This window comes from Carassius carassius, chromosome 9 (assembly GCF_963082965.1).
Source record: "Carassius carassius chromosome 9, fCarCar2.1, whole genome shotgun sequence".
Taxonomy (NCBI): domain Eukaryota; kingdom Metazoa; phylum Chordata; class Actinopteri; order Cypriniformes; family Cyprinidae; genus Carassius; species Carassius carassius.
The window spans coordinates 24,715,459-24,730,904 of NC_081763.1; the positions used below are offsets into that span (position 1 = coordinate 24,715,459).

General features: G+C 37.8%; 1 protein-coding gene across 1 annotated transcript; it reads left to right on the forward strand.

Annotated features, from left to right (window-relative positions):
* Positions 1 to 1,399: 1,399 nt before the first annotated feature.
* LOC132149383 (MICAL-like protein 2) lies at positions 1,400 to 15,136 on the forward strand. Its single transcript, XM_059558569.1, has 17 exons — positions 1,400 to 1,725; positions 2,630 to 2,678; positions 4,473 to 4,614; positions 5,415 to 5,743; positions 6,003 to 6,133; positions 6,283 to 6,795; positions 7,793 to 8,001; positions 8,333 to 8,411; positions 11,459 to 11,565; positions 11,683 to 11,787; positions 12,055 to 12,116; positions 12,205 to 12,328; positions 13,196 to 13,298; positions 13,465 to 13,538; positions 14,484 to 14,595; positions 14,738 to 14,784; positions 14,903 to 15,136. Exons 1-17 carry the CDS (start codon positions 1,583 to 1,585, stop codon positions 14,983 to 14,985), a joined length of 2,412 nt encoding a protein of 803 aa, XP_059414552.1. The 5' UTR covers positions 1,400 to 1,582; the 3' UTR covers positions 14,986 to 15,136.
* The last annotated feature ends 310 nt before the right edge of the window (positions 15,137 to 15,446 follow it).

The window sequence follows — 15,446 nt, forward strand, 5'->3', positions numbered from 1 at the left end:
AAATAGCACCTGCTACATGTCCAATGAATATAAAGGTCCTCTGTTATGGAATTTTCTGTGGGATCAGAAGAATCATAAAGTCAGCTTCATTCAATGTTTGTGCATCCAAAGCCCTTGTTGAAGAGCCCAAAACTGCATTAGTCTTTTGGTCTTTAGAGCCAGTGTGGAGTAAGAGTGCCCTCCTCTGGGCAATCAGGTGCTCTTGAGTTTAAGGGCATCTTGTTTTGACATTAAGCAGGTCTGTTTGATCAGAACAGTCTTTACTCTCTTACACCAACAGTATTGAAGTCTATGGGAATATTGTGCATGAGAAATGGATTTAATGTGTAACAAGAGCTCAGATTGTCACAGCTTCGTCATTATCCGGTTTCTGTCTTTCTGAAGTCCAGTGTCGAGCTATAAATATAATATAAATAATCCCATTGACTCTGCACCCATCCACAACTTGAGATGCACACCGTGGGTTACCTAAATTAAACTTAAAACCACCAGAGGAGGTGGATCATCTAAAATGACACTGAAAACAATCTATCTCAGCCTTGGGAAAGCTGAACGGTGATGCTATTTCTGTCTACACTACAATTATACACTTCTTATAATGTTAATTGCAGGTATTATGTTTATTAAGGAAGGGTTAGACCATTTAAAGCAATATATGTCTGTTTTATTAGTTATAGTAAAACAGGAGGAATGTTTTTTGGTTTATTTCCCAGGGTTTATATCCACAAATGAGATCCATTGTAAGAGGCCATTGTAAACATTCATATTATGCAGCAATAATTTGAACTGATTTATGCTGATGGTTGTAAACATCCTCTTCAGCCCCCCGTGGTTTCTTCATAAACATATTCCACGTTTAAACCAGCTGTGTCAAAAATATGGGTCATTCTTGTTATGAAGTACCTCAAGAGCAATTTGGAGAGTTTAAAAGCATTTCTTTTATTTCCCAGCTGCTTTAAAGATTGAAATATATTTTAAAGCCGCAAAACTTGAAGCAACCTTCTATTTTGTGCATAAAACCTACATACAAATTCAAACTCTTTGTTTCAAATAATAAATGTGTGTGTTTTTATGTTAAAAGTTATTGAAATGATTCTATTGCATGCTAACCCAAATTTTATTTTATGACAAAATAACTATTTCTATCCCTACAAATCTGAGTTTAATATTTTATCCAGTAGGCCTATGTTAACACATAAGTTGCAATAACATTTGCTAAGGTAGGCCCTAGTTTCGTCACATTCCACAAGTCTTTTTAAGGACATGCTTGCAATATAACATCGATTTAATAGCGAGCGAAACAGACCCCCAAAAATATCTAATAAAGCAATTATCGTTTAATTATTGATGATTTGAGGCTCCTCCCCCTTCATTTGCTCTGTTCCTCAGGTGCCCAGAGTCGCTGTGCTGAAGTGAAGAGCTCTGAGGGGACGAGGGTTATAGTTTTTACTCTCTTTCACTGGGATTTTCCCTCAGAGTCTCCAGAGTCTTTTATTTCCAAGCTCCGTTGTTTCGTCGAACAAACGACGTTTTTCTCTTCCTGTCATTTAATAGACTATATCTCCCGTGCGTTTTGGCGAGGATGACGGCGATCAAGGCGCTTCAGCAGTGGTGTAAGGTTCAGTGCGAGGGGTACAGAGATGTGACCATCAGCAACATGAGCACCTCTTTCAGAGACGGACTCGCCTTCTGCGCTCTCGTCCACAAGTTCAGACCCGACCTCATGTGAGAGAGAGTCGCTTATTTATACATTCTCACTGATTCGAATATAGATGCTGTTCACGACTTCTTGAGATGGATGTATCAAACTTTGTCTTTATGAAGATACGATTATGTAGTTCAAAGATGTTAAGGTTGTAAATTGGATGTGAAACATGTATTTGTTATGTGACCAGACATAAATCCATGTTTGGATGCTTATTGTAGAGTTTGTCCCAATGATTTCTGGAGTAGTGAACATGTTGAAACCGGAAGCAAAATGGCAAGGAAAAGTTCAGAACTTTGTTTACAGATGAAGGGAGTAAAATAACACCTGAATTTTAGTTTTTACATGTAGCTGACTGTTACTAAAGCCTCTGTAAGTTCATTATTCTGCAATAGAGTTATGACAGCAGGTTGACATCCTGCAATATGACATGCTCTGCTTCCATCTAAAACTGATTTTATTATACAATTTTTTAGTATTTTTTTTTTTTTACTTTATAAAGACCTTATGGAATATTTGTATGCCACATTACAGGACTTTTATAAATGAGCTAGTGAAGGAAGGAAGAAAAAAAAAAACCCGGTGAAAATAGTGACTAATCATAGGACCTAAGATTTACACATTCATTTATCAAGACAAATCACATGATATACATTTGCATTTTTATCCCGGAATCTTCTCTCACCTGCACCTGCCCATATGCACTCGCTATTTATTCATTCTAAGCTTAACTTTGTTTTTCTTTAGACTTACTGGTTATGAAGTATTTAATATTGTAGAATGTGTGACCTTTTAAAATGATCACAATATAATGTTTAATTTTATGCAGATAACAATCAGCTTGATTTACCATTAGCAGTGTATAGTAACACTTCTCAGGGTTTGTCTGTCTGTCTGGTGACTCCTGTCCTTGTTTTCATTCAGAAACTTTGAGTCTCTCTCCAAAGACGATGTGTATTACAACAATCACTTGGTAAGTTATTCTGTTTGGCCTTGATCATAGGAAGCTACGACAGACCTGATTGCAGAGTGACCCATAATGTGTGTGTTGCTGCCAGTTTTAGCTGTATCATGTAAAGATGTGTTGTACGCTACAGTCCCGTGATAATGCACACACTTTTGAATGTTCTTCATCATTTTTTTTGTTGACTGTTTATTTGTTTGTAACCCAGCCTTATGTACTTATATCTTTGTTTCTCACTTATTGATATAAACAAGAGTGCTTAAAGGAATAGTTCATTCAAAAATTAAAATTGTCATTGATTACTCACACTCATGTAGTTCCAAACCCGTAAGACCTTCATTCCTCTTCTGAACACAAATTAAGGTTTTTTTTTTTTTTTTTTTTTTTTATGAAATCCAAGAGCTTTCTGACCTTGTTTTGACAGCATGGGAACTACCACGTTCAAAGCCCAGAAACATAGTAAGGACATTGTTAAAATGGTCCATGTGACATCAGTGGTTCAGCCGTAACTTTATTTTTCTTGGGTGAACTATCCCTCTAAGTCCCTTTTCTCACAGCTTTTGAAATGCATGTGATCCCTTCTATGCAGAGTTCTTAAATGGATGAGGCTTGTTGCTCAGTTAAAGGGCCTATTCATAGGTTGAGTCTTCCAGCCGTAGCTTTTGGCACAATAAAGATATCCTTTTAGTTTCTACAAGCATCGTCTTGAAGTGAAACATCTGAAGTTTCAGACTTGTATCAATTGAATTGAATCAACAATTTTTCAGTCTGATATTGTAAGCTTTAGCCTGCATGAAAGGGTAGTTTAAGGGTAGTGATGTTGTCCGACCAGGACTTGTGACCTATGTTATTTCTCATCCCTGTCAGGAAGTCCTTCCATGAGATTGAGGTGAACTGGGACTTTTTTTTTCCATAATGATGAGCTGTTCCTCACATTGCTTCCTCAGAGACTGTAGATTATAAGCCACACACTCCGAGATCTATTACAAACCTTCACCACTTCTGTAGGCGGCCCTCAGCTGTGGCACTTGAACCCGAGCTGTGTGGATTCTGTCCAGTTAATGCATTATAAAGAAGGGTGACATTCAGGCACCTGATCCTCTCTGTCAAGATTAACTTACCTTTTGTTCTACTACTGTCTTTACAATGTTAGTACATCTGTGCATTTGAACAACGGAGAACACTGTGCATTTAAATGCCAGTAACTTCCACAGGTGTGCAGTGTTTAAACCCAGCCAATATTTACCTGAAATGCTTATTTCATACCATCAGCCCTAAGTGCTGCATCACAAAAGAGAAACAGGAAGTTGCACCTGCTGCATCGTGGAGAATATTCTGCCCCTCTTCAGCTGTCCTGTAAAATTTAATGAGTGTTTCTAGGTCAGGCCTTAACAATGCCCTGGTATCCCCCCCGTTCTGTCCCTGTTCCCAGGCTGCTGTGCGCACAGGAAATGTGCTATTCATTATGCACTCCCAGCCCGGGCTGTGTTGATGTGTTGCCAGATTGTGATGCTCACTGGCCTATTCTATTTCTGACGTCTTCCTTTTTGTGCATTGTCTGTGTTTACAGTTAATTGGCCAAGTGCCTTTTCCCTAGAAAACCATTTCCACCGCATGATATCAGCAGCCTAAAACAATCGTATGAGATCATGTTGAATGAGCATGTTTAGTGGTTATAAACAAAGAGTGCTTGTCTTTTTGGGCATCTAATTGTTGTTTTCTTCTGTAGGGATTCATCCTCCTATTATGTGGTGTTATAGCTGTGCACTTAATGGCTGATTTGTGACATCTGATGTGCTGCAGGCGTTCCGTGTGGCTGAAGATCATCTGGGAATCCCAGCTCTTCTGGATGCAGAGGACATGGTGGCTTTGCCTGTCCCAGACAGACTCAGCATCCTCACATATGTCTCGCAATACTATAATTACTTCCACGGCCGCTCACCAAGTAAGGCTGCGTTTATCCACCATCAGAGTGGTTATGAAGTAAAAGGCATTTTTTGCACTTAAATACTGTACTGTTTTCAGAATGTAATGGTACTCTACCACATACTGTTTAATAGCATAGTTGTAGGATGCATGCCTTATGCCACAAGCATTTCCAACAGAAGTATGCAACAGTCACAAGACCTTATTGCATTGCATGTTTAACTCTGCTAGTGGCACCCAATTATGAATGATTGATTTAAACTTTGGGCAGTTGGATGAAATGAATTAAGCTGTGTGTGTTGCATTGTAGGATACAGTATTTCTTTACAGCATGATCCACTTGGATCGTGGTATTCTACACTGTAAAAAGAAAATGTTTTATGGAAGAAAAAAAAACTGTCAGCTATGATTTCTAGAATTATTTTGAAAATGTATAGAAAATATAGGAAAAATGTATACATTTGAAAAACTAGTTAAAACTCTAATTTTAACTGTAAATGTAAATACATCTGGTAAATCCAACAGTTTCTTTTGTAACTTTTTATAGTTAGCTTTATAAAATGTCATTCCAAACCTCTTTGAGTTTGTTTTTCTGTTAAGCAAAAGATATTTTGAAATGTTGGTAACCAAACAGTTGATTGTAGCCACTTACTTCCATAGTATTTTTTCCTACACTATGGAAGTCAATGGTTACCGTCAAATTTGCATAGTGTGTATAGTATGCTTGCTGTTTAATGCTGAAATAATGTTAGTGTGTGACTCCTATCTAATGTATTCATTTTTCTTAGACTTTCTTCTCAATGGCTTTCTTTTTCTCAGTCGGGGGAGTAGGAGGTATCAAACGACATGCTGAGGTCTCAAAGGAGACGCCATCAGAGAAGAAGAATCAGCCTGTGGTTGACAAAAAACACAATCTTAAAACAAACACAGAGAACCGTCCTCCTCAAACTGAAATGCCAAAAAATATCAGCGACAACCATCCTACATCTATTAACATCCAGAAAAGTGCTCCAGAGAAGCACATTGTAGCTACTCTAGCTCGACAGACTGGCACAGACTGGCAGAAATCTCCAGGGCCAAAATGTGTTCAAGCGCCCGGCACGCCACTCCGAGCGAGATCTCCACAGCCACACCGAGACGCTGAGAAGGTGTCAGTTCGGCTTTCCCTTGATTATTCAGCTTCAAAGTGATTTGGTCTAATCCTAGTTATAAAAGTGAATTTAGTATGATTCTATCGGTCATGATTTTGAAACTGATTTTTAGCTTGCAGAGAGATTTTATTTGTCTTTGTTTATAATTGTATTTTAAATTGAATTTATCTAACTTTTAGAAATTATTTCAAGTGTATTTTATTGAATTTCTCTAACCTATTTTTTTTCACTTATTTTTATTCATGTTCTTTTGTAGAAAGCTGTTTTGGTGGAGAATTCAAATAAAACTGGCACGCTGAACAGTGTTTGTGCAATATGTGGAAATCATGTACATCTTGTCCAGAGACACCTGGTGGATGGAAAACTCTACCACCGGAGCTGCTTTAAGTGAGTCTTCATTGATTGTGCTTGAGAACCATCACTATTTTAGCATGTAACTGCACTATTTAGTTACTTTATTGCTATGTAACAATTAATGCAACTAACCTTTTTTTGTTTGTTTTTTAACCCCCCCCCCCCTTATTTTATTTACACAGGTGTAGTGTATGCTATAGCACACTGAAATCCGGGGCATATAAACTGGGAGCAGACAATGGCTCACTGGTCTGCATCATTCACCAACACGGCCAAAATGATTTCAAGCCTACTGTTCAGCCTTGTAAGAGCAGTGGCTTTACGCTTACTGATTTGGTATCCAAATCTGACCGTGGCGATCAGCCATCTTCCCAGCGCTACACATCTGTACTATCTGCACCAATCAAAGCTGTGCCCCGACCCGTGGAGCTCAGTCTTGCTCCGCAGTCATGGACCGCCTCTGCTCAGAGGACTCAGGAAGCCAGGCAGAAGTTTTTCCAGTCCTGTGGTCCAGCAGCAGAGCATCGGTCCACCACAAGACAGCAGTCAGGCCCCTCAGAGTCCTGCACCAATCAGAACACGAGTCTGAAGATGGAGGAGAAAGACCCAACCAATGCACTGACAAATGGAAAACTATTTGAAGGAAACACGAATAACAACAATGCGCTTAATTCTGACCCAGGAGCACAGAGGCAGTGAGTGACCAACTAATCATTACTGTCTTGGCTTACAGTATTATTGTCGATCTGGTTCGTAAAATAATGTCCTTGGTGTTTTGGTTTCAAGATTTTTCACTGTACTATACTTATGCAAATAAGAATGTTAACAGAAGGGTTTACATACTGTATTTATTTAGATAGTTAATAACCTTGATTTGGCAAATACCTCACTTCAGTTAATGCATTTACACATTTTTAAACCATTTTCCTCCGATGCCAAAAGTTCCCACAACTGAATAAAGTGTATGACTAGTTAATGGGGTCAGTATTTAATCTGTGATTAAAATATGGTTATTTATTAACATGGCATTCTAGCATGACGTTTTGCTTAAAAATAAGGTTAAAAGTTGAATTGTAGGTTAAACTGTTTTATAATGTGTAGAGTACAAAGACTATGAAGGTGATAATACTTATGTTGATGTTAAAAATGTGTCTAGGCAACTTTGAAAACTACAAGTGTAAAATATTGCTTAACTCGTTGAAAAATGTCTAAGACATTTAAGAACGCTAAAAAGCTTCAATGAATGAATGTTTGAGAAAGCAAATATCATTCTATAGTTCACTGCCATTTAAAAGTTTGGGGTTGGTAAGTTATTGTCTCATTCACTACAAATACAGTATACAAGTGTAAATCTTGTTCAAATACTATTTAAAATAACTTTTCTTTGGAATGTATTTTAAAACGTGGTTTATTCCTGCGATTAAGCCAAATTATTAGCAGTCATTACTCCAGTCTTAAGTGTCACGTGATCATTCAGAAATTATGCTAATATGCTGATTTGCTGCTAAAGAAACTTCTTATTCAAAAGAATCTTATTTTAATGTTTTGCTGTCTCTTGATTGATGTAATGGGTCCTTTTCTGAATGTCCCAAATGTACAGGAGTGTATATCAGTACAGCGGGTGCATCTATCGTATGTATGATCATAGTGTGAATGCTGAATTTAAGTGACACTTGTTACCATCTCTCCCAGGATAAAAATCAGATGCTCTTCTGCTGAAGTCTCTGGCTGGAGGCAGGAGTTACACAGACGAGATGCAACAGGAAGGAGCTCCTATCAGGCCACTTCAACCAGCTCTGCTATCCGCAATAGTGGCATGAACACCAAAGTATCCCTCTACCTCAGTGCCATCAGCAAGCAGCGCAACAGACCTCCATCCCTGCTGCTTTCTACTGCAAAAGGTGGTGTTCACTCACAGATGACCTTTGCTTGTTTTTTTTTGGCTTTTTTTTATGGTTTGTAAAGGTCGCATGGGAAATATTACCATAAACATACACAACAAGTAAGAGACTGGAATATAGGCAGGAAAGAGGTTAAATTAAGCCACGGACCAGCATCCATTGGTTTTTCATGTAGTCCACAGGAATACGATTGAATCTTAAGACTGATTTCCACCCTGTAGTATTTTTAACCTTTCCATTTAACGGCATGGCTTCAAATTGCATAATTTCATATTGTGTGACTTAAGCTTTTTTTGTTTGCCATAATTTTCTACTCTTCTCTCGACTTCAGCAAAAGATGTTCAGAGCTGCGAAGCCCCAACTGACTGGAGATCAAAGCCAAAGGCAGTTCCAAATGGACCAAGACTCAAGTAAGTTCGATCAGCCTAGCTTTCCCTGTTGCTTTCTAATCCACACGAGGGGAAGTAGGCAGAGTCACTCGGGTGTGAGCTGCAATGAGAGCTGGAGTACTGACAGTGGGGCCTTTCATGTATCCATCCTCTAGCAGGCGGATGCCTCCTGCCTCCCCCATAGTGTTTGACTGCCTCAGAGTGCATCCTCTTACTCTATCCCCAATCCTCACCAGTCCCAAGGAGTGCTGGGCCTAAACCAACCCCATCTGAAACACTGTGCTCTTACTTTGAGTTCCTCAGATGATCGTTCTTTTAGCTTTGTTTGCATCTACTGTATATAAGGTGAGGGCCTGCTTACTGCATGTTGGTTTATGCTTATGAGACTTACAGTAAAAGACATTTTGAAGTTGTAAATTATCTAGATTATTGTACTGTTTTCCACAAAAATGCTATTTCGGGATACTACTTCAATGTATGTTTAATTCTATGGAGGAATTATTGAGTCAGCAAAACAGCATGTCCCAATATAATAATACCCTACTAAAGCATGTTAGCAATATCAGCTTATATAACTAGTAGCTAATGTTAGCATCTTACCTGCTATACTGTCTGCTGCTTTCTCATCGTCAGACCGATAACCCTCCTTTCACTGGTGACTTTGTGTTTGAGGCCACAAATGTTACAAAGCTGTCATTAAATTGAAGTTATCACACAGTCCTCGCTCAAGCCGCTCACTCGCTCCGTTTCATTACAGAAACAGAATTACATTACTTTCATTACAGTGTGCTCCTTAGCACTGGGAGCTCCCTCTGCTGTCCATAAGGTGCCTCTGCGCACCAGCCATTTCAAACCCAGCCTCCAGTATTTGGGCCACGCCTCCTAATTTGCATACACTCCTCAATTCTCAATCCTCAAATGCCCAATCATCAATCCTAAATGGCTAAATGCCCAATCATCAGTGTTCGAATTGAGGGGGGGCTGGGGGGGTCCGGGACCCCCCATAAGCATCAAGGGACCCCCCATAAGGCCCAAAAAAATGACCTTGGGGGGTCCCCTGGTTTTTCATTAAAACTAAAATAGAAACAATATTTGACATAGCCCTATCTATCTATTTTTTACCAAAGTATTGCGCTGCCGCTCCATAGACTGTAAAAAGTGCCGCTCCCATAAAAAGCTACTTCAAATTAGATGTGCATCTGAAAATACGCTCAAGTGCGCCACACGCTGTTTTCTGAAGGAATTTACAGACTGCGGGCGCGACGTCGCTGTGTGATTGGCTGACAGAGTGATCCTTCGTCATTATTTTACCTCACGATAACGGTAAGATAATATTTCTTTGTTTTATGATTGTTTGGTACACCTAATTTATTGCTACTGAATAAGTGTTTATCTTAGAATCAGAGAGTCACTTATAATCTTGGTCTGTCAATAGTTGTTTTTTTTTATCTTATGATGCTAGCTCACTATCGGCTTGTTAGTTGTAATTAGCCATCTAACGTAATTCTGAGAAAAATAGAATCTTGTTTGGAGCTAGCATTGCACCCATTCTGAATTAAACAAATCATTTTAAATCTAGTAACCTTAACTGCTCAAAAACAGTGTTAATTTAATTAAGGACATTATTACTGATGAAAATGTTCATCAGGTGAAGGCTTTTTTTTGTGTCAACGATGATAAAGCAGGGTTGCTAACTCTCACGAATTGTGCGTGAGACACACATGCATTGATTATTACGCCGAAGACAAACATGCAGATCAACCGTTTTTGTTATGAATTGTATCCTATTTTCCATTATTATGTATAGCCTAATACAATTAGTGTAGTATTTAAGGTTAAGTGGAGAAAAGGATTTTAAATTCAATGCAAAGAGGCAAATTAAAGTCATTTTGTGGCCAGAAAAATAATAATTTCCATTTGCAATGCCATTGTTTACCCACTCTAATAAATATACATACTCTAGTTGCTCAAAAGAGTATTGCAGGTCATAACTGCTTACTTATTTTTAGGTTTTGCATTTAAATAAATATTTAGACATGATCAAACACTAGATTATACATTTTAAAAAGATACTCGTATAAGCACACACAAGTGAATATTAATTAATGCAAGAAAATACTGAGTTTAACCCAAGAAAAGTAAGTACAGTAGGCCTATTCATGTGAATTGATAGTGAATCAAGAGATCAAAATTGATTAATGGTCATCAGCATCGTAATCGTATCAAATTGTTTCTATTTTTCCCTCTTGTAGAAACACTATTGTGACAAAACATATATTTAAACATATACTCTCATTCACCACTATAGAAGTTTACCCAACTATGACAACTTCTGCTTGAAAATATGAAAGGGTTATGTAACTACATTCAAGATAAATTAGTTTTTTTAATGAAATAAAATGCCTACATGTGCACTGTTCAAAGTATATCACCATTAATAACCTTAATAAGTAGCATGAATAACATGGAGTGCTTTCTTAAATATATTCACAGTAACGACAACAAATATAATATTACAACTTACATCTTACATTATTTTCTCAGATATGGACAAGGGAAAGAAGAGGAGCCATCTTGTTATTTCATAGATTTTTATTTAATTTTACATAGTAAATGCTCAGCTGCAAAATCATGTTATGAAACACACAAAGTAAATTAAATTCACAAGTAAAGTAAATTATATTATTATATGAAATAAATAAATACAAATATGTATATTATTAGTTGTTTTTTTTGGGGGGGGGGGGTTGGGGGACCCCCCAAGAGCTTTGACTCAATTCGAACACTGCCAATCATCAATCCTAAATGGCTAAATGCCCAATCCTAAATGGCTAAATGACCAAATGCCCAACCCTAAATAGAAAATGCCCAATCCTAAATACCAAATTAATTTTCGACTTGGACTTTAAGTTTAAAATTTAGATTTGGTTTAAGACTTTTAGTTTTAGACTTTTAGTTTATAATCTGACTCAATAATTCCTCCATATAATTCAATCTTACTTGCCATTTCTTTGTAAATAAAACAGTTTCACCACCAGTTTTCAGTAAAGTAATTTTGCTTTTGTTAGATCTCCTAATAATGCCAAGGATGTCCGGTTGATTTGTGGAAAAAACAAATGTAACCATTGTTTGATGGCCCAAAATGATCCAGTCTCCACTATAATGAACGACTCTTGTTACTCCAACAGTTCCGTTGAGACCTTTGATGTGCAGGGTAAGTCCAGGCCACTTCTTCAGTTGTAGAATAGTAAGATTTGCGTTTATGATTATCATACTCTTCTTCTGTCTGTAGGTTCTAAAGGTCCTGACTATTCCTTGTCCTCATGTATCTTGCGCTCTCAGTCCTGTCACAAACCTTCATCTCCAAAACAACCTCACCGCAGGTCGGTGACCTCAAGTAAGCAGGTTCTATAATTATGCAATCATTATTCCTTTAAGGTGTAGTACTATTATTACTATTTTTATTTATGGCTTTTATTTTCAATTTATTAAAGTAAATCCGTTTACTTGTATGGAAAACAGAGGCTTGGTCAATCTGCCCAAGCTCTGTTGAAATCTTGTATTTTTTTTTTGGTGAGCTATTTGAACCTCTTTTGCATGTTAGATCTCCACGTTTAGCCTTCAGATTTTCATATACACTATAAATCAGTGTTTATCACTTTAGGTTACGACAATGGAAATATTTCATCTAAAAATGGCTTGCTGTGTGAAACGAGGTTGCCTACAGTAAGTTATAGCAAAACTTGAATGCTGTCCTTTGCTAAATTAACGGTCTCCTTCCTATGGCTTTCAGTTTCATTGTTTGTCTTTTCAGATAAAGCCTTGCCACATCACACCAGATCAGATCTCAAAAGAGTTGCAGGACATTGAGAACAAGCTGTACAATCTGGAGAACGAAGGGGTGGAGTTAGAGAGGAGACTTCGCATTTATGAAGAAGGTTTGAGATTAGATGTAGTTAATGTAATGGTAGTAATTTTGTAAGTTTAAGTTTTAATTGAATTTTAAAGGTCCTGAATGTTTATTTTTCAATATTTATTATTATTTCAAGGTTGTTTAGGGCAAAAGCTTGTCAGGACATCAGATGTTCCTTTTGGTACAATTTGAGATCCATTTGGTGTGTTTTCGATGGCATGTAATAGTGTGAGTGGTTCACTCATTCCAAACCTGTTAGCGGAGCCCGTCCACTTGGGAGATGGAATTCTGATGTAGCCTTTAGGGGAAGGCTGTGGCCAATAAAAAGGGCTCTCGATTCCAGCTGCCAGGGCCAAATGAGACGAGGCGCAGGGGAAGCTCCCTCTCCTCCTGAGGGATGCTGGGATGGAAATGGAGAATAGGCGGTGTGCTGAAGTGAGAGGCTGCTAGCTGAATGGGGCAGGGGCACTTGATTGGCTCTTTTCAAGGTCACCATGGCGCGGTAATATCATCTTCAGACTCGCTGCTCCAGTCACCTGTCCTGTCCTGATGTTAGCAGCCGGTGGGATTTCATAGATACCTGACTGCCTCTCGGTCCCACCAAAGCCGAAACCACTACTTGATCAAATTAAGTTTGTACTTGTATGTTTTTTGTACCACCTCAAGGCAATGTCAATGGAAAACATGCTTTTTAGACCGCATTACAGTGCTCTATTAGGAGACAAATAGAATTCAATCATAGCTCAAATAGACGTTGAAAGTGAGTATTTGGAGATGCCCGTCTCCAGAGCACTTTTAAATTGTGGCTCGAGGTGGAGTGTCTTATGTGGTTGGATGTGAACACTGCAGTTAGGACCTTGGTGTCCTTTTGTGACATTGGAATGTTTTACAGAGGGTCATGGAAACCTGCTGTTGGATCCCTTGATGGTGGACTGGTTTAACCTGATTGGGAAAAAAAAAAGCTACATACTAAGGGAGTCAGAGTTGATGTACACGTAAGTAGTCCCTGTATTCAGTTTCTCTTTTGTCCAGCTGCTATTTCTGGATGCAAATGTTTTCAGAATGCTTAATATTGACTATATACGTAATGGAGAAACATAGCCATTGTACCTAGATGTTTGCTCTTAAACTGGACCTTACAGCATTCTCAATCTATTTCAGAGCAAGAACACATGATCTGGAGGAGCAACAGCCTGGAGTAAAAGGAGAGCTCAGGAGATTGGTCTGTAAACCAGGTAAAAATGAACCAGGGTAACTACTGTTGCTTTTTTTTTCCCCATTAGAAACATACAGGACATTTTAGGGAAAGTGAACAATGTGTATATATAATGAAATTGTTTGAGAAGAATCTTCCAGTGATCGTGATGGATTAATGTAATTTTCTAAATGAATGGCAAGTGAAATTGTAGGGCATAATTTGTATGAAGATTTTATGTATATTTAAAAATGTATAATTATACATTTAAATTATACAGCTTCTTTTTGCCTTGTTGGGTTTTAGTCGTTAATTGCTATGGTAAGTCTGCATTTAGAAATTAGCAAACAATGCTTATTCTTACATCTCTTGTGATGCATGGAAGAAATTCTCAGACATGTCCGTGCTTCACATCATCAGTAATGATTTTAATTATGCATTGTGATTTTAACAGGATGTGAAAAGTGATTAATTATAGGCCTGCAATTAAAATTATTAACACTGCAGTCATCAATGAAAATTAAAAGCTGGATTACTTCAAGCATGACTTTCAAAAACAACTCGTTTAACGCAAAATACATTTCTCTTTTTTTTCACTATGTACGGGCCACAAGAGAAATAATTGAAGACATTTATATGCCGTTATCAGCATATGATGAGGTAGATTCGTCTCTTGTCATCTCTGAGAGAATATGCAGCGTTAATGCAGCGTCAGATGCTGAAAGCGCCTTCAGTTTTTACTTTCACTTTGTATTACTGACTGGGGTTAAAAAGTTTGCACGTTGTTTAATATCAGCCTTCGTTTTAAAACTGAAATATTTCTAATATTGTTACCCAACAAATCCCATACCCAGTGCTACGTCATTGCCTATTCTATAATAAAAGGGTAAATGTAATCGCGGTATTAGCTTAGACTGCTTGGTGTTTTAAACTCTTTATAACGGCTGAGGAGAAGCCTTAATGTGTGTTTTTTTTCGGATAGTAGAACATGTCAAGACTCTGGGTGAGAAGAAGAGGGAAACTGTGCTGTTGAACAGACTGAAGATGGTAAATGACAGGAAGGCCATTGTTGAAGGGCTGGAGGAGGACAGAATAAGGTGAGGAAACCACTCTATCCGTCACTCCATGTCAAATGCCATGCTTGTACATTTGTTTAATCTTCACTTGCATGCAAAAGTAAAAAAAAATATATATTAAATAAAAATAAAAAACACTGAAAATGTAATGTGACATTTTAAGGGAGGAGGAAGATCAACAGACACTGAATGAGATGATGCAAAGACAGGGTGAGAACCTATTCCTCTTGCCATTTGGATCTCGTCAAGTCTACTCTCAGTTTGAAGCGGCAGAGAACATTTTTAACTTAACATTCTTACCTACTTTTTTTTTTTTTTTCTGTTGCAGGTCTTCCGAAGTTTAAAAACAAATGCAACTCATCCTTCTCAAAGTTATTTAGACGGAGAAGTAAAAAAGCCTCAATGGGATAGTGAATTTGAGATTTGCTGGAGTGAAGTAGTCCAGACGTTCTGCTGTAGCCTGTTTGTGACCTTAGATGGTTTAAAACAAGGTGAGATTAATGTAACACATCTGTCAGGCAAGTAAGTGAGTTCTTGGAGCAAAATGTTCTGTTTAAACACTTTTGTTCTATGTTCTAGTTATATTAATTTGCTTAGAGTTAACATATTTGTCCTTCATACTTTGTTGAATTGTTTGAATTGTTCAAAAAACATTTTATTTTCCTGTCACCCTCTCACTTGTTCAGACATAAACTAACTTATATTGGCAGATAAACAAACAGATGCCCAAGGCTGGCTGAAGCACGCTACTTGACTGTCATCCAAGAATCTGTGGAGCATCTTAACTGAACCCTAACCCCCTAAAAAGAAAAAGATAATTTAACTGCTAAATCTAGAGATCTTGAAGATGCAGTGCTTGCAGTGACCTGAAG